Here is a 26,550-nt window from a genome sequence, read left to right on the forward strand (position 1 = left end):
CTAGATCTTGCAAAATGCTACTGTTAATTTTATTTATCTATTGCTTTTGGATATATGCTATACTAATGCAAAGTTCCCTTTGCTTGGCTCTGACTCAGTTTCTGACAGAGGTTAAGATCACTTTTATCTTTAAATCAAGATTGATCCATGCTCTTTATTCTTGCTGATCAGTTTGGAATTTTTTTCATTTGAAATGTAACTCACATTCTAATGTTCAGCAATCTCCATCAAAGAAGAGTATGATAGAACTGCAAAATTCCTAAGAAAAACAGAAGGCTAAAAAGTTACTTTGCCTTTAACTGAATACCTGGAATTTGATTGCATACTTAAACAAACAAAAAACTGCTTAATACTGTCTGTGAGTAAGCTTTGAAAGGTTTTTTCCAAAGGAGTGGTTTCTCTGCAGTATGGTCTTTAAAGTCAAGAGTGGATACATTGGTAAAAAGGTGAAGAAAGGAGTTCAAAGAGAAATTCTGGGCTGAGGTAGTTTCCATTGCTTAGACAGGGCATGATAATGCTATAACAATGCTTCTCCTAGGCCTTAAAATGAAGAATTTTTTTAAATTTTTTTTTTTACTTACACTCAATGCATATTATTAAACATCACTTGATAATTTAAAGTAACTGCTTTATATTATGTGAGTTGCAAATAGTTTTCACCTAAATATTACATAAGATGTGTGGAAGTGCAGTTGGCTGAGCATAGAAGTGCAGGGTTTTCGTACAGATACAGCACAATGCGTTACACAAATAAACAACATGGCAATAATGCATCCTTGAGGTATGGTATAAGGTCTCATGAACTATATGCCTTGAAATAAAAAAAAAAAAAAAAGGGAGTTTTTCTGAGGTTTCAAAGGAAATGCTGTGGAAATTACTCTGCCAGAAATGAGAATTTTTCTCATTTGGTGAGTTTTTTCAGCCATTGCTGTGGTACTGTGTTTGCACAAGGAAAACCAGGTAACTAACCCGTAAAAGAAATATGAATTGTTAGCCTTCCTTGGATCAATGTAGACAGATTTCTATTTGACTCTTCAGATGGAAAAAGAGTAGTATTAATAAGCATTGAAACATTAAAACCAAACCCTATTTCCATGAAATGACAAAAGAATTTAAAATTCTTTTAATAAATACAATTGGAAGGTGATTATCTTTATTTCCAAAATTTCCTCAAGATCAAAGGAATAGGAGAAATTAGAAGATGTCTAAGCATGTCAAGGGTTAGCTTACCACTTTTACTGTGTATTATAGAAAGTTGGGGGGGTTTAATGCTAATAATCTCTTAATTGTAGGAGGAGGAATTGGAGGCCCAGATTTCATTCTTACAAGGACAACTAAACGACTTGGAAGCCATGTGCAAATATTGCGCAAAGATGATGAACACACATCTTGGTAAGTGCAGTATCCTATATTAACCTGTAAATCTTTGCGATGGCTCTCTTCATGTTTGTATTAGAACTAAAATAATATTTATGTAGTACAGTGCATATTATTTTATAGGCCATGAAGAAGATTTCTTTATACTGTGATACATTTAAACTTAGGAGTATGATAGCCACTGATGATGCTAAAGAAAAAGCAGAGGCATTTTGACACAGATGCCCTTTGTCTGTTCCTAAGATTTCTTATATTTTAAGAGACATGCTGGAGCTCACAGCATGTGAGCTTACACTTTTTAAGCCCATTTCCAGCTCAACGGTCCTGGAATGATACTTGATGCGTGCAGCGATAGTTGTATAAAATTCATGTGCTTTCGTTAAATGTAGCATCTTCACAATCTATGCTGATCACCTTCAATACGTGAAAATGTGTTACTATAGGCCGGCTAGTTTGTAAAATTTTGCTCAGACCAAGAGAAATATAGTAAGATAGAAGTCAATACACTGGGGACAGAATCAGCAAAGACTCCAATCTAAAATTCTATTTATATGTTGCCAAGACAAATCAGAGAAAATAAACAACGCTTCAGACAATTTAGGTGTAAATATATTTAGCTATGCTTTGATAAAAGCAGCATTTTTAAACTGTGTTGAAGTGAACTCCCAAAGTTAGTGTATTTAGTTAGGTGAAAAAGCACTGCTGTTAAGAAAGCAGAGCACAACTGCAATAATTTTAAGGTTTATTTGTAGCCTGCAAAATCTAAGAAAAATAAATTAAAGTTGAGTATTTCAGTGGATAGAAGTAAGTATATGCTACCTGAGTTTGCCAGGTCAGATGTGACAGCCATATTATACTTGTATTTTCATCTTCTTTTATTTGGGTGTTTTAGTAGCCACTGTTATGAGCCTAGGAAAATCTATAAATACTGTGTTATTTGAAAGTTTGGAATCACAGCCTTCAAAAGCCAAGTGTAAACCTCTAACCCCAGCAGCTTTAGGCTGATGTATTGTATTGCTTCTGTGAGGGTACATGAGCAATGATGAGACTAGAAGCAAGTGCCAGGGCTACATTATTAGCTACTGAAATGATGGGGGAAAGATTACTGTGTCAAGAAGAAAAGCTGAAGTTTCTTTCCCTTAGGAAAGAAGGCTAGGAGTGTTTAGCAGGGATATCAGTTCAAGTACAAGCATTTCCCCAGCAACTCCTCTAGACTGGGGATCAGAATAAAACCAGGCAAAGATACTTGTAGTCTGTTTTTTAGCACTGGATCCATGAAATGAGAAGAAAAGGTTTGTGATAATATCCAGGTGCTAAACTCTTACTCCCAAATATATTAGAACCAAAGCCATTCAGTGCCAGTAGTCTCCCGAGAGCATCGTGGAGCCATTTGTTACCCTCGCAGGGCAAGGAAGCCACCCACCCCCTGCACAGCTTTGGCTGCGGGGGTGCATCGTGACACCCCTGCAGCTCTCTTAGAGCCTTCCAGCCTAGTTTCTTCCAAGTCCCACTCCCTGTACATCTTCACAGTATTCCCGTACATCTTGTCAACATCATGGGCTATTAACTTTGTAAATTTGGGTCACACTAATGCATTTAAATCCTATAGAGTTTAACAGTTACACGCGATAAACAGAGCACAAGAGAGACTGAGATATCACCAACCTTCACAGCTTCTGCACTTGTAGCAAACTGATGAGGTTCAGTATTCCCCAATCAGCCAGCAGATGATCCATGGGAAGGCAGGAAAAAAACCACCAGGATTCTTGCTGATCTGACCTGTGTAAAATTCCTCCTGACCTGAAATCTGTCCATCACGTTCATCCTAGCGATCTGAGCAGCACATGCCAGCAGGCTGTCCAAGAAAATGGATTCTCAGTAGCATCAGAGAACATGCCCTGAGGGTTATCTCCAGTGTCCATCCACTGCCCAGGGCTTCTGGGAATGGCAGCAAAAATAAAACTCAGAGCATATCTGGTCATTTCTGGGTTAAGGGAAAAGTTAGCAGGGACTGCTACGGAGGCTAGTCTGATTCTCCCCCAGGTATCTCTTACCCATGAAAATTGCTTCATTTCAGAGACCGCAGAGCAGATAATGATGAGTTATATCACTCCTCTTGTAATCTATCAGGACGTTTAATTTCAAGGATATTACTTCTTCCTGTGAGGCTGAATTTTTCTGACTACATCACCCAGCTTTTGGCTTTTGTAGCATTCTTGATAGCAAGGTTGAAAATCCTCATTTAACTTACCTATATGCAGTGATTAAGTAATCTCTCAACACTGTCTTTGCTGGGTAGGACACTTTAAGATTCATTTTATATGGGTTGCTTTTTAGAACCAATCTTTTTTGTAGTCTTCCTTTCAATTCTTCAGGGTTTTCCTACGCCTCTTGAAGTGGGTTAATCAGATCAGGATACGCTGTACCAGCAATGGGCTCAGCAAAGTGGTTACTTAGCAAAAGGAAGGTCATCTCTCTGCTCTTATATGGCATTCCTCTTTTTAAACATTTTTAATGCAGCATCACATTAGTGCTCTTTGATACAGTGATCAGTTGAGGTGATAATCCGTTATGACCTTTAGAATTTAGTGAGTCACAGCTTTCTAAATAGAGGATTTTATCCTGTAGGAATAATCAGGAAACATTTATTTCTATATGTGTTCCTTCCATTTGATCATATTAAAATTCATTTCTTGTCATTCAGCTTTTTAGCTGAATAATTCAGGTAACTCTGCAATGTCCTCTGTTTTCTTCTACCACTCTAACTGCAGACTTAGCCATCATAGATTTGATAGTTGTCTAAATTATTGATAAAAACATAAGGACATGTAAAATTTGGGGAGCCTTCCAGAACTAATTCCTTTAACAAAAGTTAGACCACATTTTTAAGAATCATCAGTAAGTCCGTTTTTTAGTCTAAGGTCTGCCTTTTAAATTTGATAAAGTTTAAGGTTCTTATTTTTTAAAAAAACACATTTTTCTAGATTGAAATTTTAAACCGTTTTTTCAAACTTTATTATTCAACCAATATTATCTTTCCTGTATTGACTGCATTATATTTGCAGGTCACTTTTTAACCAAACAATATTAATTCAAGCTTATAAAAATGCATATCCAGTGACTATTCACCACAGAATTATTTAACTGGCACTATAAATCAGAATGTCAAAAAGAATGTTCTTTTTGCAGTTTCCAGTGAAACAATTCAGAATTTTGTGGCCGTCTTTTCTCAGGTTCTTTCCCTTACAAGGGGGATCCTGATGACAGTCAGGGGCAGTTACTTCATGACAGAGATGTCATGTGTTGTAGCTCAGAAATGATCAAAATAACCATGAAGCCATCTATTCTGTTTTGAATCCCCAGTGATTTATAATATATTTATATCGAATCTATTTATACCAAGTGTATTTTTATACTATGTCTTTTTAGAAAATAATTTTGTTTAGTTGAAATCTCAGGTAGAATTCTCCTCTTCACCATATAATAATACTACATTTCTGTACCAAAAACATTTTATTTCTATAGGTTTCAGCAGATACCTGCTAACACTGCATTTTCTTTGCATAAAGCATGAGGAAAGACTGGAGGGACATAATGGCAGCTTTTATTTTGTTCATATACTCAAAGATGCTTTCATTAAATGTTTATCTCCTTCTGTAAATAAACCACACAGTGTACCACACAGCGTTGACGTAATTAACTGCTTGTAATATCTGAGGATGTTACCATGGGAATGAATGATGGTTCCAAAATATTACTCCTTAGCGCTATGTGTAGAAATTAGAAATATTTTTTTGATAATGAAAACAGAGAAAAGCCTTTCTGTGATCTTTGTCTCCTTCTTAGCTCCTTATTAGAAAGAGCTTTGCTTTTCTTCCCCCTCTCCCTTAACCACTGAAGAACTGCTAAGGTGGAATGCTTTTTAATGCCCCCAAGGACAAATTTTGAAATTTTTATGTGTAAAATGACCAGACAGATTTTACTTCTGTTCCCACCCTTTTTCACAAGCTTGTCATAAGTTTCAAAAAAAAAAAAAAAAACCAAAAACCTGTGTTCAGTTTTTCCATTAGTGAAATGAAGATACATCCAATCTTCTAAGCCTGTTTTGTGGCTTTGTTCACAATATAAATGCAGAATGTTACTCAGCTGATAGTGAAAAAGTATAGTTGCTGTAGCTATTACTGCTCCAGCATCATCACAGATACATTCTCTTGATGTTACTTTTTCACACACACTAGCCTTTTTCAGGAAATGGTGCATTCATTAATATGGTAATGCTCTTCGGCATTTTTCTTTCTGTGAGATACTTTTCTGTTAATATACATAAATACCTCAAGGCTCAATGATTCAGAAAGCTGTAATATACCAGTTAAGTATTGTAATATTATAACCTGTCATCATGTTACTTACTTTTTGAAGAATTTTGATTGTTTCCTCCTTTCTTTCACTATGTGGAAAGAAGAGCATCAAGCTAGCAAGTGCATTCAGCAGAAGATTTTCCCTGGTAAATGTGAGGTCTGTCTGATGTCTTGGAGCAGATCATGAATAATTTGTTTAAGAGACAAGCGCCCAAACATCACTCAGAGGGCCCCACTCTATCTGTTGGAAAGCTCCTCTCTTGTCCTTCACATTTGACATGGAACTGAGTTTGAGGTGTTAGTTCAACATGCAGTCAGTCTGGAGGGTTTCAAAGAGCAAAGCGTCATTACGTGCCAGGCTGAAGCCAACACAGTGCCGTTCCGCGGCAGTTCAAGTGACACCAGATAATGACGCTGCCATCTGACACCATCTGCTGTTCCCATATCTTTAGGGTTCAGAGCATGTCGGCACTGGCCCAGGATTAAAGCACAGCCTCTTAACAGAAAGTAAATCGAAACCCTGGAGAAGTGTCAATCCTCCATAGGCAAGTACTAATATGAGAGATTGTGAGGGATGTTTATGAGCTTGCCAGTTTTCTTCCAGAGAGAAAAATGCTGAATTCTACAGTGTCGCCTGTTTGTAAGGGATAGGAACCAATCCATCACTGTTCTCTGAGACAGAAGAACCTACCATTTGTTTCCATCAGAGGTACAGTTTCAGACCTCCAAGTATGTGAAAGTTTACCAAATAATTACACACGTAGTACAGGAAATCCTTTTCACGAGAGGCAATTTAAAGGAACATTGGTTCAGTATTAACTTGGATATGGGGATATTTATGTAGAAACTATTCTTTTTTTGATGGGCAATTTATCAGGTTATGAAAGTAGAGAAACTAAGGTCATTCCACACTTGCTTTTGCTTAAGGGCAGCACTATGTAAATGCAGAAGGTTGCTTCCCCAGCTAGCTGAGATTCAGAAGCTTTCTCACAGCATGGAGACTCAGCTAATAAGCCCTGCAGACTCATACCAGCTCTGCAAAGAGTTAGCTCACAGGGTTCTGCACAACACCTTAGAAATATGTGCAAAGGTACCCAATCACACAGAAGAAACATAAGTCTGCCTGGTTTTATTAACTTCATCTTCATACTGGCACTGCTAAACTTGAGCCAGCCGCTAGAGAGACATTCAGGTGGGTCTCAGAAATACATTGCTCAATATCCAGGTTTTTAAGTCACTTCTTGTCTTGAACACAACATCACAAAAACCTCTCAGCTCTGACCCACATCTAGTCGGTTTATGCTTAAGCATGCTGGCTCTGCTAAGCCAAAGCAAATAAATCCTTCTCTGAGCAACCCATACAGGGCCGGTTGGGTTGTCCTTACGGTGCATTTTCTAATGTGACTTCTGCTATCTGTAATATGTTGCTATGTCCTTCACCAGTATTCCAGGACATCTCTGCCCCTCCAGTGTGGATTATGGAAGGGATGTGGAAAGATGATGTTTTCATCCACCATGCTTCTAAATACCACCGGCGTTCTGCCACTGAAATGACATGCCAGCTCTCAGCTTTCAGTGGTAGCCTGTACATAACTACATATTTACAAAATGCCCAGAAGTTACGGCATCACAGGAACAAAAAAATGAAAGCTAGTCTTCTGAGAGCTCTTTAGATGGGATCACAGGACTCGTCCCTGCCACAGCCATCAGGCAATGCTGGCAGCTGTGAGATTCACTTGCACTTATGCTGCCTGACATCTCCCAGGCAAATATTATTTGGAAGACTCATTAAACTCGGTTCAAAGCCACCTTTTCACTGTGATTATTGCAAACACCATGAGCAAGGAAAGAAAAATATAAAAATATAAAAACTAACAGGATATAGTAGCTAGTATAATTTTAGTTATTGCGTGAAATAAATAGCACCTTTAAAGGCTTAATTAGACTGACTTCACCCATCCCTCCTTCAACAGTGAATGTAATTTTTACAAGGATGCATTTCATTATAAAGATCATTTGCAGTGGGGGAGGGAGAGGAGAAAGTTGACTTAGTTGCTCATTATTTAGGGCCTGATATATTGCCCAATATAGATCTGGATGTGCTGCTTGTAAAGTGTATGCAAGACAGTACTGAATTCTTGTTTTATGTATCATGTGATGAGATGAAAGGTTATGACATTTTTGTAAGGATAAAATGAAATGGAAATTATTCTGCTGCCCTGGGTTGAAATTAAATACTTTATCATTTGCTGAGGTAGTAAGTGCATTAAATTAGTTCCTTTATGCTTGGGACATAAATAAAATAATCCATAGTTTATAAACCCAGTGGGATTAGAAATGCTATAAGTAAAAAAGGCCACATCAAACACACCCCTGTGAGTCTAAGAGGGTTGCCCCTTTGGTTAAGAATAATGATGTAAAATAACCTATAAAAACAGCTTGTAAAGAAAGAACATTAACAAATTTATTAAACTGAATACAGGAATCGTTACTGGGAAACAAATACTTGTTGTAGAGCATAACTTTCAGACTCTCGCTTCTGGTCATGCTATGTATATATATGTAGGAAGAGTAAAAGTGTAATTCTTCACGTCCCATGAATTTAAACCACCTTTTTGTCCCTTGAGGGTAACTCTTAAGATCTAAAGCACCCAGTTCAGGTGATAGAGAGCTACTTTCTTTCTTCAACAACTATGCCAATCCTGACAGTCCTGCTGTGGTAGGCACCTACAAACCCTTTCATCCTGGCTGGATGAAAAGGAGATTAAAATGCTGAAGCTTATGCACTCCACTATTACGTAAATTAAGACCTTTCTCTGCAAGTGCCAGCAAATTCCTGTCACAGTATTTACTTCCATTGGCTTCTTGCTTCCTTCCATTTGTGTGGTGAACATCTCCCTGCTGCTGCTGGCCACTGACAATCCATCCTTTCTCTTCCCGGCATCTCTTAGGCAGTGATTTCTCTTCTGATGTCAACTTTAGAGGAATAAAACCTTGGCAGAAGCTAAATTCTGGCATAACTGAATTGTTAATTTCCCCATTATTTCCATTAAGAACTTTGGTATTATTATAGCTGAACCTTACCATAGTTACTGTTTTGCTTATTATTGTATTCTTCAAGATCCACCTTTAATTTAAATCGTTGTAGTTATATTGTAACCAACCAGGTGAGCAGGGGCATATATCATAGAATCGTAGAATCATAGAATCGTTTAGGTTGGAAAGGACCTTTAAGATCATCAGGTCCAACCGTTAACCTAACACTGCCATTAAATGATACATTTCTTTTGCTCTTCACACTTTGCTCAGCCTTTCATGTTCAGAATACGTATTCAGAATGGCATGGTTAGAGGAAGGGCACAGAGCTACTTAAATAATCCCACACAACTGTTTTCACTGAAGAGGACTGCAGTAAGTAGCTGGACCAGGTGACATGGGAAAGTCCCCATCTTCAGGCCAGAGCAGCAGCATGAGTCAAAACTATACAGGGGTAGCAAACAGAAAAGCAGTGCATTTATCAAAACTGCAGAAGACATTCAAAAGTGCAGGGAACAAAATTAACGCAAACAGAGGAAAATGGCTTTCCTTGAACATGCCTTTCTGATTATTTTTATTAATGTGAATGTAACCACACTACATAGCTTTGGTTGATTTGCTTTTCAGTTCTAATCCCACCACAAATCCAGCACTACTCACAACTGTCAGTAATCCACGCCTAAGGTCTTCTGAACAAGTGGTACAAATATGTCTCAGGGCTCACAATATCTTTTTTTTTTTCTTCTCTTTTAAGTGAAAGCTAGTGTAAATTGCAATCTCTTCTACTAAGCAAATTCATTCATTTCTGACATCCAACTTCTCAGGCAATAAAACAGAAATTGCAGTCGTCTTAGGCAAAACCCAAATAGACTCCGTGGATAGTTGAAAAGTCTTGAATAGCATAACACTGATTTTAGGAGTACTGCCCCATCTTCTCATGGCACATTTGACACTAATATGTTCTTCTATTACAGAAATGCCATAGGTTAGAAACAAAAGTTTGTAAGGAACAGAGAGAATATAGTTAACAGGCTGAGATCTCTTAAATGAAGGAATAACCACAGGATAATCATAAAAGTCTCAAAAAAATACCAAAAAAAAAAAAAAAGTTATACATGTGAGTAATTAACACAAAGTATTTTGAACGATACAGTGAGATTTATAAATCACCCCATTCCTTCTTCCCTGCCTCCTGGAGATGGCACTTCAAGTGTCCTTGCTATATCAACCTCTGTCCTTAGAGAGAACTTAAACATCCCGTAGTTGCAGTCAGGATCCATAATTTCTTTGTGTATGCTAGTTGAAAATCGAAAGTGCTTGTTTCAAAACTGCGTATTTGTTCCTAATAAAGAATAGCCTTTAGTTTTGATGCTTTAGCTTTTCTTCCAGGTTAGAATAGCTGTAGGAAATGCACTATTTACTGAGCAGCAGCCACAATAATTGCGTTAGTAACATGTATTGGATGTATATACTATCTCCTGTGTCAGTATCAATTGTCTTCATTCATGGTCAGTTCACCCCAGAAGAAACAAAAAACTATCCAAGGCTTAAATTGTGGGCAATCTGACAAAACTCGCACAGGCTAAAATCAACATACACCCTCAATACAAGTTACTCAGTTATGGTTATTAAATATCAATTGACCAGGGAAATATATAAACAATTTAATGTTGATGTACCTGATCCAACATGTAGAAATTGTCTGAGGAGTCAATGCACATTCTTTGACCCTCAATCTTTCATGAATAAAGTATGCAACAGTAGTCTTTTATAATAAAGTCTTTAAAGTGAAAAAGAGTGTAAAATGCAACAGCATGTACTTCTCTTACGGAAATAACCAGATGCATAATGCTTTAACATCACATGAGTTTCTCCACACAGGTCAAACGCTAAAGCTACCTGGAATGAAATAATTTGTATGCTTAATTTTTTCCATAGGTCCTCATCATAAGCAGTTGGGTTGACAGCACAGTAGAAAATAGTAACTGCAGCAGTGTTTTTCATCTAGTTAAGGAAAACTCTAAGCAATGATCAATTAAAGGAGAATACTTAGTGCTACATTCTGATATACTTATTAACAGGTGGCGATAACATCATAATTTTATACTGGAGCAAATGATCTCAGAGAAAGCTTTAAAAACGGCTTTCACAGTTTGTTGTCATTTATTCTATATATGACATGCATCACAGAAAATCTCTTAAGAATGTTTGAAATGGAATTTCAGGCATTTGTGGATGTTTGCTTTCAAAACTCTCAATCTATCCATTTTTTTATGTAGCATTTACCACAATGGTATTTGAGTAGATTATTCTGCTTGCAAAATCAGAAATGGTTTTAATGAGTTCAGCCATACAAGAAGTAGAAAACCTTACATTTTCAAAATCTCTACATGATCTACAATAACTGTCTCTTACACAACCATAGCAATTTTAAGGTGTAATGTCTGCAATCTATTGCCATATGAAGGAAGTATTTAGATCGTAAGGAAGTGAAAATGTATAGTTTCCCCTTAGGAAAGGTTTCAATTTCTTATGGCTATTAAGTTTGTCACTTATGCAGAACAAATTCTCATTTGCTTGTCACTTCACACCAGAGTAATTTTTCTATTTCTATTGAATGTAAACAGCAACAGGAAGAGAGCAGAGGGGAGAGAGAGAGACTTGCTTTGAACTTTAATAAAAATATGTTGCTTGGAGGTGCTCAGAGGCTGGTGATCCTAGTAGGCGTTTGCAGTCATGGGTAAAGAGTTTTAGTGAGCAGAATGCAGATGGGGGAATACGGAGCACATGAAACGACAGCTACCACACAAATGTCATTTGTCTTAACAATGATCAGCACTGCGCATTCATGTCAGAAGGGTCACCATAAGGGCCAAAATTTCTCAAAAAAAATTAGGTCTGGATAGGAAGAGCACGCTCTGATCACCTGCCATGAGAGGGATGGTGTCTGTACTCTTTCATATCCTCTGTGAAAGCACAGGATGTTTGAGCAGACACTCTTGTCCTGGTACACCTTGGCACTGATGCAGATATAAGGTATGTTAAGCATGGTTTGCTTATCGTGTAAATTAAGAGTTCACAGTTAAGAGCTGATCTTGCATTTGAGCAAGGGATGGACAAAATGACTTCATGACCTTACCAACCTCATTTTCTGTACATCTGCAGTTCTGTGCCATGCTGTGAGTTGATGGTTGGTGACTTTTTACCACATATTTCTCTGATGTCACAAGCATTACCACACATGAAATATTGATTAAGTGTTGGTGCTCCACACATGAAGTTAATCAGAAGTATATACTATATAAATACATAATTAATATTAAAATAAATGTTTTAAAGAAAGCAATACTTCACAAAGAATTTATTACTTCAGATTTTAAAGGTGCTTAAATTCTTTAACACTCAAATGTTGCTGAGCAATGCTTTTAATATAATGCGTAATTGTTACAATACAAGTTGACATTCACCATGAGATAGATAAATGGAAGTGAGGCTACTTAGTGGTGTTGCCTTCTTCAACACTTACATCACACAAATTCTATTGTTTGAGAACAAAATTTAACTCCTTTCATTTGTGTTTTTAATGCTGGAAAGAAAATGCAGCATTTGGATACATCCTGAGCTGCATTATTAAACCACAATATCACTGTGTCATACAGTCTAGTCTTTCTAGAAAGGCCACAAACCACTGTTAAGTTCTAGATTTTCTGTCCAATTTTAAGAAGAGAGCATGTTTTCCTGCTCAAAGTCTGATCAAGTTCAGGTAGGAAAGAAGTATTTGTTGTGACAAGAGAGAAAAATTGATTATCAGAAACTAAATTCCCAGTCCATCCTTCCAGCCCACTCATGTTACTGAAAAAGCAGTCCTGCTGTCACTAGTACACTGTGCAGGAAATGTTAGAAGCATTTTCTGCAAACACTGATTTTGTAAAAATGGTCATACAAAAGGACTGCCCTCTACAACTGCCTGACAGGAGGGTGTAGTGAGGTGGGTGTTGGTCTCTTCTCCCTGGTAACAAGTGATAGGAAGAGAGGAAATGGCCTCAAGTTGCACCAGGGGAGGTTTAGGTTGGACATTAGGAAAAATTTTTTTGCCTAAAGGGTTGTTAAGCATTGGAACGAGCTGCCCAAGTAAGTGGTCGAGTCACCATCCCTGGAGGTATTTAAAAGACAGGTAGATGACATCCTTAGGGACATGGTTTAGCGGTGGGATGGCAGGGTTAGGTTAACAGTTGGACAAGATGATCTTAAAGGTCTTTTCCAACCTAAATGATTCTATGATTCCATGAGTCCAGAGAGTTGACTGTGCCTTGACATCTGTGGGAACCTTGGGATAATTTGCTTTTCTTTTTTTGAAAAATAAGGAGGTGAAGTAATACACTTAGTTCTCCCTTTACTGCTGCCTATCTTGGCTATGAGAAGGACCTTCTGCATTCTGAGTTTGAGCTGTCTTCTCAGTAGTGGAAAGCAAGGGTGAAAAAAGTCAATTTAACCTGATTCTGGCACTGACAATTGTTCACAGGTGCTAGTAGTAGAAATGCAGCATTCATAATAAAGCTTGCAGCTATTTCAATTTAGCTCCTCTCAGCAAGAGTCATCTTCCTGGAAAGGCCCCACAGAGACCGGCTTAAAATAGAAATCATTAGGAGAAAGATGCACTGCAGAAAGGTAGCGGGACAGGAGAAAATAAAGAACCTAAGAGAATGAGGATGTTAAAGTTATTCCCAGCTTCAGTTTTTTCTCCACCTCCATCTGATTTTGTGTCAGGATAAAATTAAGTCCCTGTTGTGCCTTCAGGCAGGGCTGCAGCTCTGCCTATCTCCTGCTTCTCTGGTGGAAGGGAAGAAGTGCAGGTCTGTCTTGCATGAAGGGATGCACAAGAGGACCTTGGCTACAGCAGACTGGTTTTCCCACTCATTTTGTTTCTTGCAGAATCTGTATTGAATGCATGCGATATTTTCAGTGAAAAGTAGTTGACTTAATAAGCCTCTAAAATGATTAGGCCAAGCCTAACAGCTTTTCCACATTCAGAGAGGAAAGTTTTGAACAGCCCCTTTCCCTGGCTGGGGAACTCAGCAGTGACTGCGCACACCATCAGGCAATACATAGCAGTTCAGTCAGCAAAGAGCATAAGCCTTCTCTAATTTTCCTGCTAGGAGCTGCTGTGGATTTTTTTCCTCTTTCATCTCTCTGCAGAGGATGATAGCATGTCTTCAGTTTAAATTTTAGAAATCAAGTTAGGGAGAGGAAATAGAGATCCTGATTTTTTTAAAAAATCACTACAGTGAGTTTGCATGTGAACTTGTTTACAATTTGGGGTAACTGTAAGAGCAAGAAATTAAAAATACATTTCATCTTAATTCCTAGCTGTTTCAACTAGCCTATTGCTACCCAAATCACTGATACTTTTTTTTTTCTATATTTTGTAGAAAAGAAGAACAAGAATGCAATGATTTGCATGTTTTTCCTCTGTAGTTATAGTTGGCTTCAAAGTATATCAAGGCAGCTGATCACAGTCTCGCTAGGGAAGCAGTTATTGATTTACTGATCTAGTATCTATCAAACTCAAATGAATCTGCCCATTTGACAATAAATACCCAAAATTATTTCCAGTCAATTACAGAAAGGGCATCCCTTGGGTTGTGACTCTTGTTTGAGGGCAGCCATAATAGTGGATAATGTTGCTGACTTCTAAGAGGACAACTGGTTTTACAGCTCCAGGATTTCTGAGGCTTAGTCAAGAGTACATTTAGGGTATGACAGTTCATTTTGTGAAACTTAGAGGTTTGTTAGTACTACGGTGAAGCAAATCCGGAATCATGTCATGGCTGTCTGGGATCTCCTACATCTCACAGCAGTGCTCTGACCGCCAGGTGACAGGTTGCAAAGTTCACCTTTTGTTTTCTTCTGGTAAGAACTTCACTGAAACAGAAATATATTCTTTTTCTGCAGAAAGCATTTGGCATCAGCTAAATGAAATCTTGATGAAAAAAAAGAAAACCAGAAAAAGGTAGCCAGAAATATTTGACCTTAGCCTTAGTCTCCTAAGTACGATAGGATTTTGTTAACTTTTGAATGACAACAGCTTTCCCAGTAAGATTGATATTTATAGCCTAGACTCAAACTGGACTGGATTTTGAATAATGTAGAAATCACATAATTTTTTTTTATTCATTGTATCAGTGTTTGTTTTACAGGTAGGAATATGTTTTCAGTTCCTAATTGATATCTGCATTTCAGAAAGATGTTTATTGTTTTATAAAACTAAATTAAAGCAGTGGGGGATGGATACAACACATCAGCTAAGGAAAAAAATCAATATATGGACAATTAGTTTATACACATAAAGCACTTCTCTCAAAATAATAGTAACATCTGCTATGAAGGAAGAACAATTAAATGCTTAATGTGAAAGTCCTTCAGCTGAGCAATATTTTATCAAATGTCATGCTTCCTAGCACTCTTAACAGAGTCAGTGTCTTTAGAAGCATTTACAATTACAACGGCATCTTTTGAGGTACAGAAGGGTAAAATAAAAAGCTTTTGTCTGTGCTTGAGAGCATAGTTTCCCAGTTCATCTCAGCAGCTGACTGCCCTGTGAGCTGACTGCCCCCAGCAGTGGGAAGAGGCTAGGATGAAAGTCCCTCAGGGAAGGAGTGCCGAGCCCTGGCACAGCCGGTCAGGGTAGGGGTGCAGCTGTGGAGGTACGTACCGAGTCGCTTGCCATGCCTCCTCTTCTTCCCACCTCTGCTTCCAGTCCACATGGATTGCAAAGGGTGGTCCCAGCAGGAGGATGTGATCGTGGAGGCACTCATGCAAAGTCACGTTGCTGCTATGCTTCTCTTGTCTAAGGAATTATTTTTTTTAATTCCTCTCTACTCATTAGCCAGGGAAAAAGAATGAGGACTGATAAATTTGGACTCCATACTTCCCACTTACTTGGCAGATAATAAACTCTGCATTCAAAAGGGATGAGGGTAGTAGATCAGAAGCAATGTGCAGTTCAAGGGCATATTTAGAAGAAAGGTCCTTTGCAAGTTCCACAGGGAAGTCCTCATTCTTTTTCATTGTACTAGAGAAAGACATCCTGGTTTATGACCTTGCATCACAGCTATTACTTTCTGGGGGGAATAGTGGCTGGTTACAGTGATTTTTCCATCTTGGGGCATTTTTCTGGGTTAAGTGGAAGTGTGCTCTTTGAGTTTAAAGTTGACTCTTAGAGCGAACTCCAAGTGGACATTTTTCCAAAATATTTTTTAGTGATTTTAACTGATTAAAAATAATAGACCCTATATAGCCAAGAGATATGTCATGCTGTACTTTAAAGATACTTCAAATTGAAGGAAAAATGTGAGAAATTTAACAGGTCGGTATTAGAAAATTCTGCTATATTTCCAACTTTTTCTCTCTTATTTTTTTTCTCTGAAACTAATATTAGAACTGGTATTAATCTTGCTGAAGTAAATAAGTGATGATATGAACATTTTTATTACTTTTTACTGCTGGCTAACTATCACTGTTCCATTCCTAAGTTCTTAGAAAATTCTCAATGTACTGGCTCTTCAGACACAGTTACAGCTGGATTTGTAGCGATGATAGATTCTTTTCCATTTTTCTGAAATACTGACTTATAATGCATCTCTAAAGCACTGAAATAATAGTAGATTACTTCCACATCATGTGGAATGCCTTTCAGCTTTTGTTGTCTTGCCCTTATTTCCCTGACTTTTTAGTTTTCCCTCATTTGGTCTTCAGCAGGTTGGAGGTTTGTTTTGAATTATTTTCTTGGTCCCCCTGCTTAGTCAGTATGCACACTTTAGTTTTTTAATGTATGGGTTTAGTTTATGTGGGGATCAAACACTACAGAAATGCTTTTCTTTCTAATGCTGCAAAATGGAAAAGATAGTTGAATTCAGTGATTCAGACTGTGATTAAGCATTGCTTTCCTGCTTGTGAAGACTTTGGACTTCAGATGTTTCAAGTTCTGATCCTTTTAAAAGTAGAAAATCGTGCATTGTTTGTAAACAGTGGAAATGAGGATCTAAAGTATTTTTTCATAAGTAAATATTAGTATCTTTTATTTACCAAATTGAGAGACTAGACAATTTAGATGCAAAATGTAAAAAAGCAAGTGAAATGTTGAATTAATTATGCTTTCTCTCAATTCATGATGCTACATATTTGCAGAAAGATCTAGTTTTATATTATTCCTAGCTTTCAAAATGCAGTGTCTTTCTTATGTAAGATTTATGCTAGACATTGTTCAATTATACTACGTTTGACTTCATTGCTGCAGGACACTGCCACTGTAATATGGTAAATAATGGGTGATAACATAAACATGGATCTCCTTGTTCAGATTGGCTGCTAATGCAAAGCTGAGTTATCCTACCCCCACTGTTGCTCTTGACCTTGGTCCCACCACATTTCACAGACTCTTCTCATATGTTGCCTTTCATGGCTCTAGCCTCTACTTTTCCAATTGCTTCTTTAGTGGTTCATTTAGTGGTTAGGCGTGGATCCCTTATCCTCTTTGCCCTTTACATTCTTCATTTACACCCTTTACTGATTTCTGGCCCCCACACAATTTCAAACTTCTGTGTTTATATGTGGGTTTTAAATCCACCTCTCTACTTTTAATCTTCTTGTCCAGTCTCCCACATCTCATGCTTTTGCTATTTATTCTGTAAACACTAAACTTCTGCCAAATTGCTCAATGCTTTTGCTTGAGACATTGTCTCAACATTGGCAGTGTCATCATATTCGTCCTTGTCAGCATAACCTGTGACAACAGTTTTGGCTTTTCACTGGGTCGAGCCCTGATAAAGACAAACAAATGCAATGCAGGTGTGGATTAATGGTACAAAGCTCTAATTGTGAAGCACCTGGGGTACAGATATTCATGAGCAGCAAAGCATCGTTCCCACCAAGGGATTTGGGCTCAGCTCTGTCTATGTAGGACAGGAGTGGCCCAAAGAGTACCCTTTCATTTTCAGTTGACAGACACCATCTCATTCTCTAAATCTGTTACTAGGAATCACTGCTGTTTTCTTAAAGAATTGAGGAGGAAAGTAGGGGCTAGGAGGCTGGAGAAAGACCTGACATAGTTTAAAGAGTCTGCAGAGCTATAGGAGCTACAGTTTCTCTGGGTTGGTTTGGACTGCAGCATTGCCCCAGGTTTCCCTGAACAGGGAAGACCACCACAGCTCCAGCTCTGATGCGTTAGCCAGCCTCCAGCCCTAACTCCTGCAAACACCTTATACCAGACTATTGAAATGCTTCCTTGGAGGACAGTCCTGTAGGTATGGAAGGCAGGTATCTTCTCAAACGATAGGACTGCATTGCTCTTTCTGTCAAATGAATTTTGCTCAGTCCTGGGTCTTTTACCTAAAAGAAGGGATTGGAAACTTCCAGTCTTCCTATAAAGAAGACGTTCTAGCATCTGCAGTGGCTACAGGATTGAGATGAAGATTGCTGAGCTCCTACCCAAACTCTTTCTGCAAGCTGCAGCAGATTCCTGTAAATGTTCTTGAGTGCTTTCCAAAGCATTTGCAGGATGTAATGTAAGATCTCTGTAACTCCATTAGCCACAGAGGCTGATGTTTTCTTCTAGGGGCCGGTAGTAGCCTGAGCTCGTTGGTACACTGGGCCAGTAGGAGTCCCGCAGCAGCACAGCATTGCTGGAAGCCTCCTGGCAGCAGCCCCAGGCTTGGGCTGGCCTCACCTCCACAGCTAATAAGGTTGTCAGCCTCTGGGTCTGTGCACGAAATTGTGATTGCAGGTCACAGGATTTTGTTGTGAGAGAGTAAGTCAATGGTAAATTGGCAGCACGTTAAAGATTATTTGGGGAATATTCTCTCTTTACCTTTTTTTTTTCTTTTGATGTTGCAGGAAATATTCAGGAAGTCATATTACAAGAACACTTGGAAAAAGAAGATGAAATTCTGGTTTCCTTGGCTGGTTTGAAGCAGGTATAAATAACTGCTTAACTTAACCTTCTTGTGTCCTTCAGTGCTATTCATATTTTCTTTTTTTTTTTTTCTCCTTTTTTATTCCTTTTGTATACTGCTGTTTTATCTTGGAGCTGTTTTACTAATACTGATGCATCAAGCATTGTGACAGATTTTTATTTTAAAAGGTAAAACCCAGCTATGAAGGGTTCAAATGACTTGTACGGTATTTGCTCCCTGAAGTTCAGGAGGCCTCAAACCAGCACTGAGGCAGTGCAACACCAAGTTCTGGACTTAAGCCACACCATCATTTTTCTTAATGCAGACTGTACATGCTAGGCAATGATCATGCCTATGTCCCCATTATTTAAATGTGACAGCATTTGAATGTCATTGAATTACAAGAAAAAAATACTACGTACATGAAATGAGAATGTTTCTGAACATCTGTAGCTCTGATTATACTGTCCTTTGCTCCCTCAAAGTACATTTTGTCAGGAACAATGTGACATATGTTAAATCTATAATGAGATAGGGAATAATCTGAACAGTTTCTCTTTAGATTTCTTGGATGCTTGTTTTCCAGACACTGATACAATCACATTTCACTGATACTTATATCTCTAGTCAATATAGATATTGAATATTGACTTGCTTGCTATCTCTTTGAAGGCAATATTTTGGGGGAATGGTATATGAAAGCATGCTGCACAAAGCTTTAGAAAATTTAGAGTAAATCCTCCAAATTTCTAACCTACATTCTTTTCCTTCCCATTCAACAACAGATCAAGGACATCCTGAAAGGTTCCCTGCGTTTCAACCAGAGCCAGCTGGAAGCTGAAGAAAACGAGCAAATCACGATAGCCAATGATCATTACTGTTCCAACAGTCAGAACAAGGGGACAGGCGATGTCATAAAGGGACCTGTTATGACAAAACAACAGTTCATCTCAGGACGACAGGTAAGATAAAAATATCTCAAACAGGTCATTGATGGCATTAGTCTGATCTTTTTTGGGCACTTCCTTTAGCATGTCCAGACACTACATGGGACTCCACCAGCATCCCTGGTGCATATGGAGCCATGGTTAAAAGTTTCTCTCTAGCTACTGTCCTAATCCCAGAAATTATTTTTATTGTATCCTTACGCTCAACACGCAGATATTTAAGTCCAAGTGTTATGCAGTGTTTGGGGGGGAGGGGGAGTGGTGTGTGTTTTTCTTCCAGATTGTTGAATCACAGAATCACGTATTAATTTCCTACAAAAAGATGTAAAAACTGGAGGTAAATGTTCCCGTATCAGTTGATTATTCTCATTGTCCTTGTCCTCCAGAATCCCATTATGTAAGAGCTGATTATCTGCATTGCAGTGTATCCATGGCCAATGCCAAAAAGGAAATAGCGAAGAGGTTGCTTTTACCTTCTCCTCCATTGTATTGACTTTCTCCTTGAGTCAGTAAGCAATGTCTTCACTTACAAAGCATACAGTCACAGGACAAGTTCTCACACAGCTTTTCTGTGTGTTTCAAGGTATTTTCCTTGCATGTTAAAAGGTCCCTCTCTGTCTAAGACCCGGTCTAACTCAAATGTGATCTTAAAAACAAGTGCGTTTGTATACACACACATCTATATCGTTTGCTAAAGTTAAGTCTGCCACCCTGATACTGATACTCACACTCGTAAATCCAGCGGTAGCACTGTCACCTTGGAGTCTAACTGAGTCTGCAATCAGTTTACTCTTGACAAATTTAATTAGGAACGAGAGGAAATATTTATTCATTTTCAAATAATGACACAGGGTTGTTTTGATTTATTGCACACCGTCCCCTTGAGTTAGCACACTCTGTGTTAAAAATCGTATTTAATTGTATTTCAGTATTAGAAGCAATACTGAGATGGTTTTTGTTTTATTTAGTAATGGCAGGTTCAAAGAGCAAAGCTTAGCTAGAAAGCTTTCATTTCTTCTTCAGCTGTTATCTTTACAGTCACTACTTTCTGCCATAATAAAGGCATGGGTTAAAGTGATGTACCATATTGGACTGTTCATATAATGACCTGGTTTTGCCCTTTATCTCCCAGCATTTCATACAATGTATCTTTTGCTTTCTTGCCAAAATGGCAAATATTACTTTTTTGATTATTCTTACTTGGATTTATTATAGAAACTGGAAGGCAGAATGATGTATTCGATAACAACATACCATTGAGTATGTGCAGGCCCTACTCATGCTGGAGAAGCCCTTACTCAGATGCTGGTCTAAACCATGTGTCACTGAGCGTTGGGCCATTGCACTTTGAGTATTGGGAGTGGAGCCGGCGAAGCCTGGTCTGCGCAGGTTTCTTTCCAATGGAAATTTACAGGGTGATGCGCAATGAGGTCTCACCCCAGTGTGTAGTTAAAGTATACATCCCACCACAGGAGCTGAGAGGTGTCCATGGGTCCTACAATCTCCGTGTACTCCATGAGGCTGCTGGTAATCCAAGTATGAGCAATGTGAGTGGAGGTTGTACAATCTGAGTTCCTGCAGAGCACTTACGGGGCTTCAGCACTGTATGGTCTATGTTTGGAGGTGCAGTACATTCATACAGATTGGCTTCCTCTTCTCTTCTCTTCTAGAAGTTCCAGTTATGATAATGAGCAGCAGCCCCTACAACAGAAAGAAAAAGACAAGGTTAGGGTTAGAAATGGCAGTCAAGGAGGACTGTTAGTACTCCAACGGTCTGTGCCGTTTCCAAGCCCATCGTCTTTAATCACGGTGTCTGAAATCAAACAAAGAGAGGAGAGCTTTGGACGCCTTTTAATAAAACACGGGAAAATAAAACTTGAATTTAGTGTGTTGTGACATTCGGCTGTTAATTGATGGGGTCAGTTGTTGGCCCAAACTGGGCCATAGCCCAGGCTTTTAGCTCTGCTGAACAAAATGGGCTGCACCAGTGCCCTGGGTTAAGCCAGGAGTACTTACTGAGAGCAGCAGGGGGATTAAAAATTCCAACCACTTCTACACCATTTAATGCATTTCTTGCTAAATAAATTTTGCTGTATTTACATGTTCTGTGACTTTGGTAATGCATGTAATTCTGTTTGATGTGACTTATACTGCAGAGCTTTTTCTCTGGTGGAATTATAGGGATATTTTCTGGGACAGCTGGGAAAGTTACAGGTGTAGCTATCATGTAATTGAGATTAAAATCTGGTCTTTTGTGCTTCGTTGTTATACAAGTATAAATTATTCATCATCTTTACTTTGTTTTAAAAGTGCTATTCCTCTTTTTTGCCTCAAAATCCCTTTCTGGAAAGTGAGGATAAGGATACAGCCCTTCACTGGAAAGGAAAGCTGCAAAATTAAAAATGAAAAAAAAAAAAAATTAAGATAAAGGCCCAAAGAAATAGAGCATTTTTTGGAATGTTTGGCTTTGGTAGCAGCGTGCAGTTGACAAACAGAAGGCTTCTGTTGCTAAATAATGAATGATAATTAACACATTATCTTGCCTTTATGTCTGTTCAAAGAAGGAGGCAAAATGAGATGCTGTTCTTCTAAGCTCTCTTGAATTGTATCCTTAGTTAGTTTTAACTCATTCACAGTATGAAGGCAATTGAAATAAGCCTGGTCCTAGTAGCTGATATTCATCAGGAAAAAGTGTTTGGAGAAGCCATATGGCAACGGGCGTAAGGTTGTTAACTTTCAAAGCTACTGGAAGTATAATTCTGTCATTTTTCATTTATTCAGTAGTGGCAGCAGATGGGAGAAAACATGGTTCACGTCAGCATGAGTTTCCCGAAACAGAAACAGGCAGAAGAAGAAGGGAGGAGGTATTTTACCTCTGGAAATATCAGTACCAAAATACCAATGTATGCCAGGGATAGGCAAACATTTACGGGAGCCCCTTTTATAGGGTTTAGGAGTCAATATCCATGCTTTGCTGCTCCTCTGATACTTCAGTGAGCTATAGGTCTCTTGAACTGAACCAAAAAGTGTGGGTAGAATGAAAAGTAGGGTTGCAAAGCAGAACGATAAGAAACTGGGGTGAGTAGTTTGCTTTCCTTTCCCTTTATTAAAGGGCAGGATGCTTTTTTTAACTGTGCGAGAGCACATTTTTGGAAGCAGAATTTAGGGAGTTGCAACACCAGCACAAAGCGTTTATGATGGAGGGGCCTTGCTGGGGCTCACTGTCAAAAGGAAGGCACCCCGTTAGCATACTTGGGGGTGCCAGCGAGGAAAATACAGATCTCGCTGGGCGAGTGTGTCACCAGGTAACATCTGTGTCACCCTACGCAAGGTGGAGCCATCTTGGATGTGAGGGCTGCAAGGACTGAAATAGCGTGATCTTGATAGCTTGGAATAATAAAGTGTATAATTTTGCAAAATGAGACTGTACTGCGTTCCCTGGGAGCTTTTAAATAGAAGCGTGGAAAGAAGCCAGGGGAATTATGCAACGGTGGTTGTTTAAAGGAACATGTATTTCTGTTGTCCGGGGAGCAGGATGGGGGAGGAGGGGGGAACAAAGCGCTGAAATTTTGTACATGGCATTTAGAGCTCCCAAAAAAAGCCTCACCTGGCCCTGTCTCATGGCTGTGCTGGGTGCCTACAAAATCAGGCAACTACTAACGCGTTGGCGGAGCAGAGCCACGGTTGTGTCCTCGGCCCCCTTGGGGATGGCAGCTGATAGACTGACAGCTCATGAAGACAGAGTTTCAAAGAGATCAGATGAAAGCTAAAGGCTAATTAATAACAAATGGTGTCTGAGCTCAGAAGTGCTTCAAGAGTGAAGTATCCCTCCTTGTAGGATAGATCTGTTTGCTTTTAAATTCATGGAAAATGCTTGAAGTTGTTGGCATTTGAACTATCTTGGTTCTGTGCAGATCGGGAAGTTTGAGATCAGTTTTGATAGCACTCAGCACAGGATTGTTGTTGATATTTTTAAAAGCAGTCTCCTCGGTTTGGTATGAATTTGATGAAGTCACGTGAGGAAAATGAATTAGTATCAAAAACTAATAGATGTCAATGTCTATCAATTTGACAACTGTTGTACATTGGGACTTTTAAAATTGTAACCAATGTTCTGGGCTGAAGATAAATGAGGCAGTATTAAAAGGGGTTAATTACAAAACAGATTACTATATATTATTATACCTAGATAATAATATAGTGCTACTATGTCTACTATATTCTATCTAGATAACACACAAAAATTACAAATTATAAAACCAGGATGTTTTAAAAATTTACTGCGAAGGGAGATACTTGAATCCTTATTCATATAAATTTTCATAGAATCATAGAATCGTTTAGATTGGAAAAGACCTTTAAGATCATCAACTCCAACTGTTAACCTAACCCTGCCATCCCACCACTGAACCCTGCCCCTAAGCACCTCGTCTACCTGTCTTTTAAATACCTCCAGGGATGGGGACTCAACCACTTCCCTGGGCAGACCACTGCCTGACAACCCCTTCATTGAAAAAAATTTTCATGATGTTTGGGAGGGAACAGGTCACAATTCTGTATTTGAACATATTTTCACATTCAGAAGATATTTATCTTGTTTGCGATTTTTAAGAATTTGGAACAACTATGTCAATAACAACCAAAGACTTCCAGCTCCCTCGTTTCATATTACAGTCATTCTTAATCACTGGTGGGTTTTGCTCCCTGAGCTACTCTACAGTTCCCTTTCAAGAGAGTTCTGCTCTATAATCAGTAATCAAAGCAATGGAAAATTATTTTCAGCTGTAATAATAAATTCAGCAGAATAAGTTTTGCTGGAGGCTGTGGATACTGTAACTCCAAGCTGTGGCTTGCCAATACTTGTGATGACCTCCATACTCTGTTTTTATATACTGTGCTAAGGGTCTGACTTTATCTTGTTCAGATTCTTCTTGTTGTTCTTTTTTTTCTCTAATATTTACAATCTCTCTTTTACCCCAAAGTGGATTTACATTTTTTTATTTGGTGAAAGAGTCACAGCTGAAGAGCTTGTAGTTGACACACACGTTGACATACACGTTTCCCCAGTTGCCCCTCTACTACTTCTCCTTTTTCTTAGTCTCACAGTAGTGTAATCAAATTTCAATATCACACTACTTCAGGATGCTTGTCCCCACAGGCTGCTTGGCAGGTTGCATTATTACACTGAAAAAAATTGTGTGACAGCAACTAAGAAAGCAGTCATATTCTTGTCAGAAGAACATAGTGCTAGATAGGAGTTGGATGCATCTCCTGCAGAAGGAAACAGTGTTGTCCATTTGGGTTGCAACCAAGCTAATAAATAGGCTGCCAGTTGTCAAGAAGTGAGAAATCCCACTCTTCTGTATATGGCAGTCTTCCCTTCTAATTACATACAGCTCTGACTGTTGAAAAGCTGGATTTCTCCTGGATATGGCTAGTTGGAATATGAGGTTGCCAGTTTGGAGAGAGTTTTCTGGTACAGTGATGTGTAGTTTTGGTCCACTACCTGAGTGCTCAGGGGCACACATTTCCCAAGGTCTAACCAGACAGAAGAGGGATTCCCAGTCCCTTGTTTCTGGTAGAGTTAGGAAATAACTTGACGACACTAAGCCTAGAAGCCCTGGGAGCCCTGATCTGCCGAACCTGAACTGGTGCACAGTGAACCAGGTCTATGTATGGCTCAGATTCCACAGGTCAGGGTTCTACTAGGAAATGTAATATCAAACCATTCTTCTGACAAACTCAAAAATGCCATTGTATGTGCAAACCAGCAAAAAATTGCTCAGCACTACTTCGTGAATTACTACAGAAAACTAAGAGCAGTAAGAATGTAATTACTAAAAATCTTCACAACTGTAATATATGTGTTAGATGCCTAGCTGCTGTGATCACTACATGGATGCGTTATGACGATGAAACATGTATGGCTGCTATACCCAATAACATATTTTTAGAGTGTTAGCTTTTATGCTTTTGTAAATAACAAATAAATTATTTCATCCAAAGTCAATACCCACTTTATTTTTTACTTCTTGTTTGGGGTATTGCTACTCTGGGATGATGATTATTCCTTTATCCATTCCTGTATCACTGACATGCATCATAAACCTCGTTAAGTGGTAAAACTGGTACTAACTTTAAGTCCTTTCTGTGCCATTTCTCACAGATTACAACTGATTCGAGCACTAGTGAGAGCAAGAGTGCTGATGACTATATTGTAGTCTCCAAAGAAGAGGAAGGCAGTAGAAGTGCTGTCCCGGAGCCAGCGCAGTCCCATCAGGCACACAAGGAGGCAGCAGTGAAGCCAGAAGCTCCATCTCGTTCTTCTTTGATATTCTCTGACCCACTGATGGGCTCCATTTCAGCCTCTTCCAGCAACCTGAGCTCCAGCCCTGATGACAACAGTAGTAATAACAGCAAAGATTCTGACTTTGCTATTGTCAGCCCACTGGACATCTGAAGAAACAGGCTAGGAGAGTTTGGGAGGTTGGTCAATACACCTCAGCTCAAATTCCTATGATTCCACGGGCTGGATAGTTCTTTGGATTAGAAGGACAGAAAACAGATAAAGGTAACCCATTTCAGCTGCCAAAAGCCTAAATTTAAAAAAAAAAAAACAAACAAACCACAAATTTGCAACTCTTCAGAAAGAAAAGACACCTCTTAATAACAACTGCCTTAAATAAAGACCCAGTAAAACCCAGTTCTTATATACAGTTATTCTTAGTTATAGTTATCTTACTTAGGAGCTTTGTTAATATAGAACTGTTGCTTTCCCAAAACATAGAATAGTATGTGCTACGTACCATTATGGATTAGGAAATGTATAGATACTTGGCATCAGACCTGAAGCAGCAAAGAGAAGCTAGATTTAATATCATC

At 38.7% G+C, this 26,550-nt stretch overlaps 1 protein-coding gene across 1 annotated transcript in view; it reads left to right on the forward strand.

Moving 5' to 3' along the window:
- Positions 1 to 26,332, forward strand: part of TBC1D5 (TBC1 domain family member 5) — a 294,668-nt gene extending 268,336 nt beyond the window's left edge. Inside the window, 4 exon segments of the mRNA XM_035894107.1 lie at positions 1,293 to 1,392; positions 18,663 to 18,742; positions 19,507 to 19,683; positions 25,835 to 26,332. Of these exon segments, the coding sequence (XP_035750000.1) occupies positions 1,293 to 1,392; positions 18,663 to 18,742; positions 19,507 to 19,683; positions 25,835 to 26,128 (651 nt within the window). The 3' untranslated portion in view covers positions 26,129 to 26,332.
- Positions 26,333 to 26,550: the final 218 nt, after the last annotated feature.

This window comes from Egretta garzetta, unplaced genomic scaffold (assembly GCF_000687185.1).
Source record: "Egretta garzetta isolate BGI_Z169 unplaced genomic scaffold, ASM68718v1 scaffold94, whole genome shotgun sequence".
Taxonomy (NCBI): domain Eukaryota; kingdom Metazoa; phylum Chordata; class Aves; order Pelecaniformes; family Ardeidae; genus Egretta; species Egretta garzetta.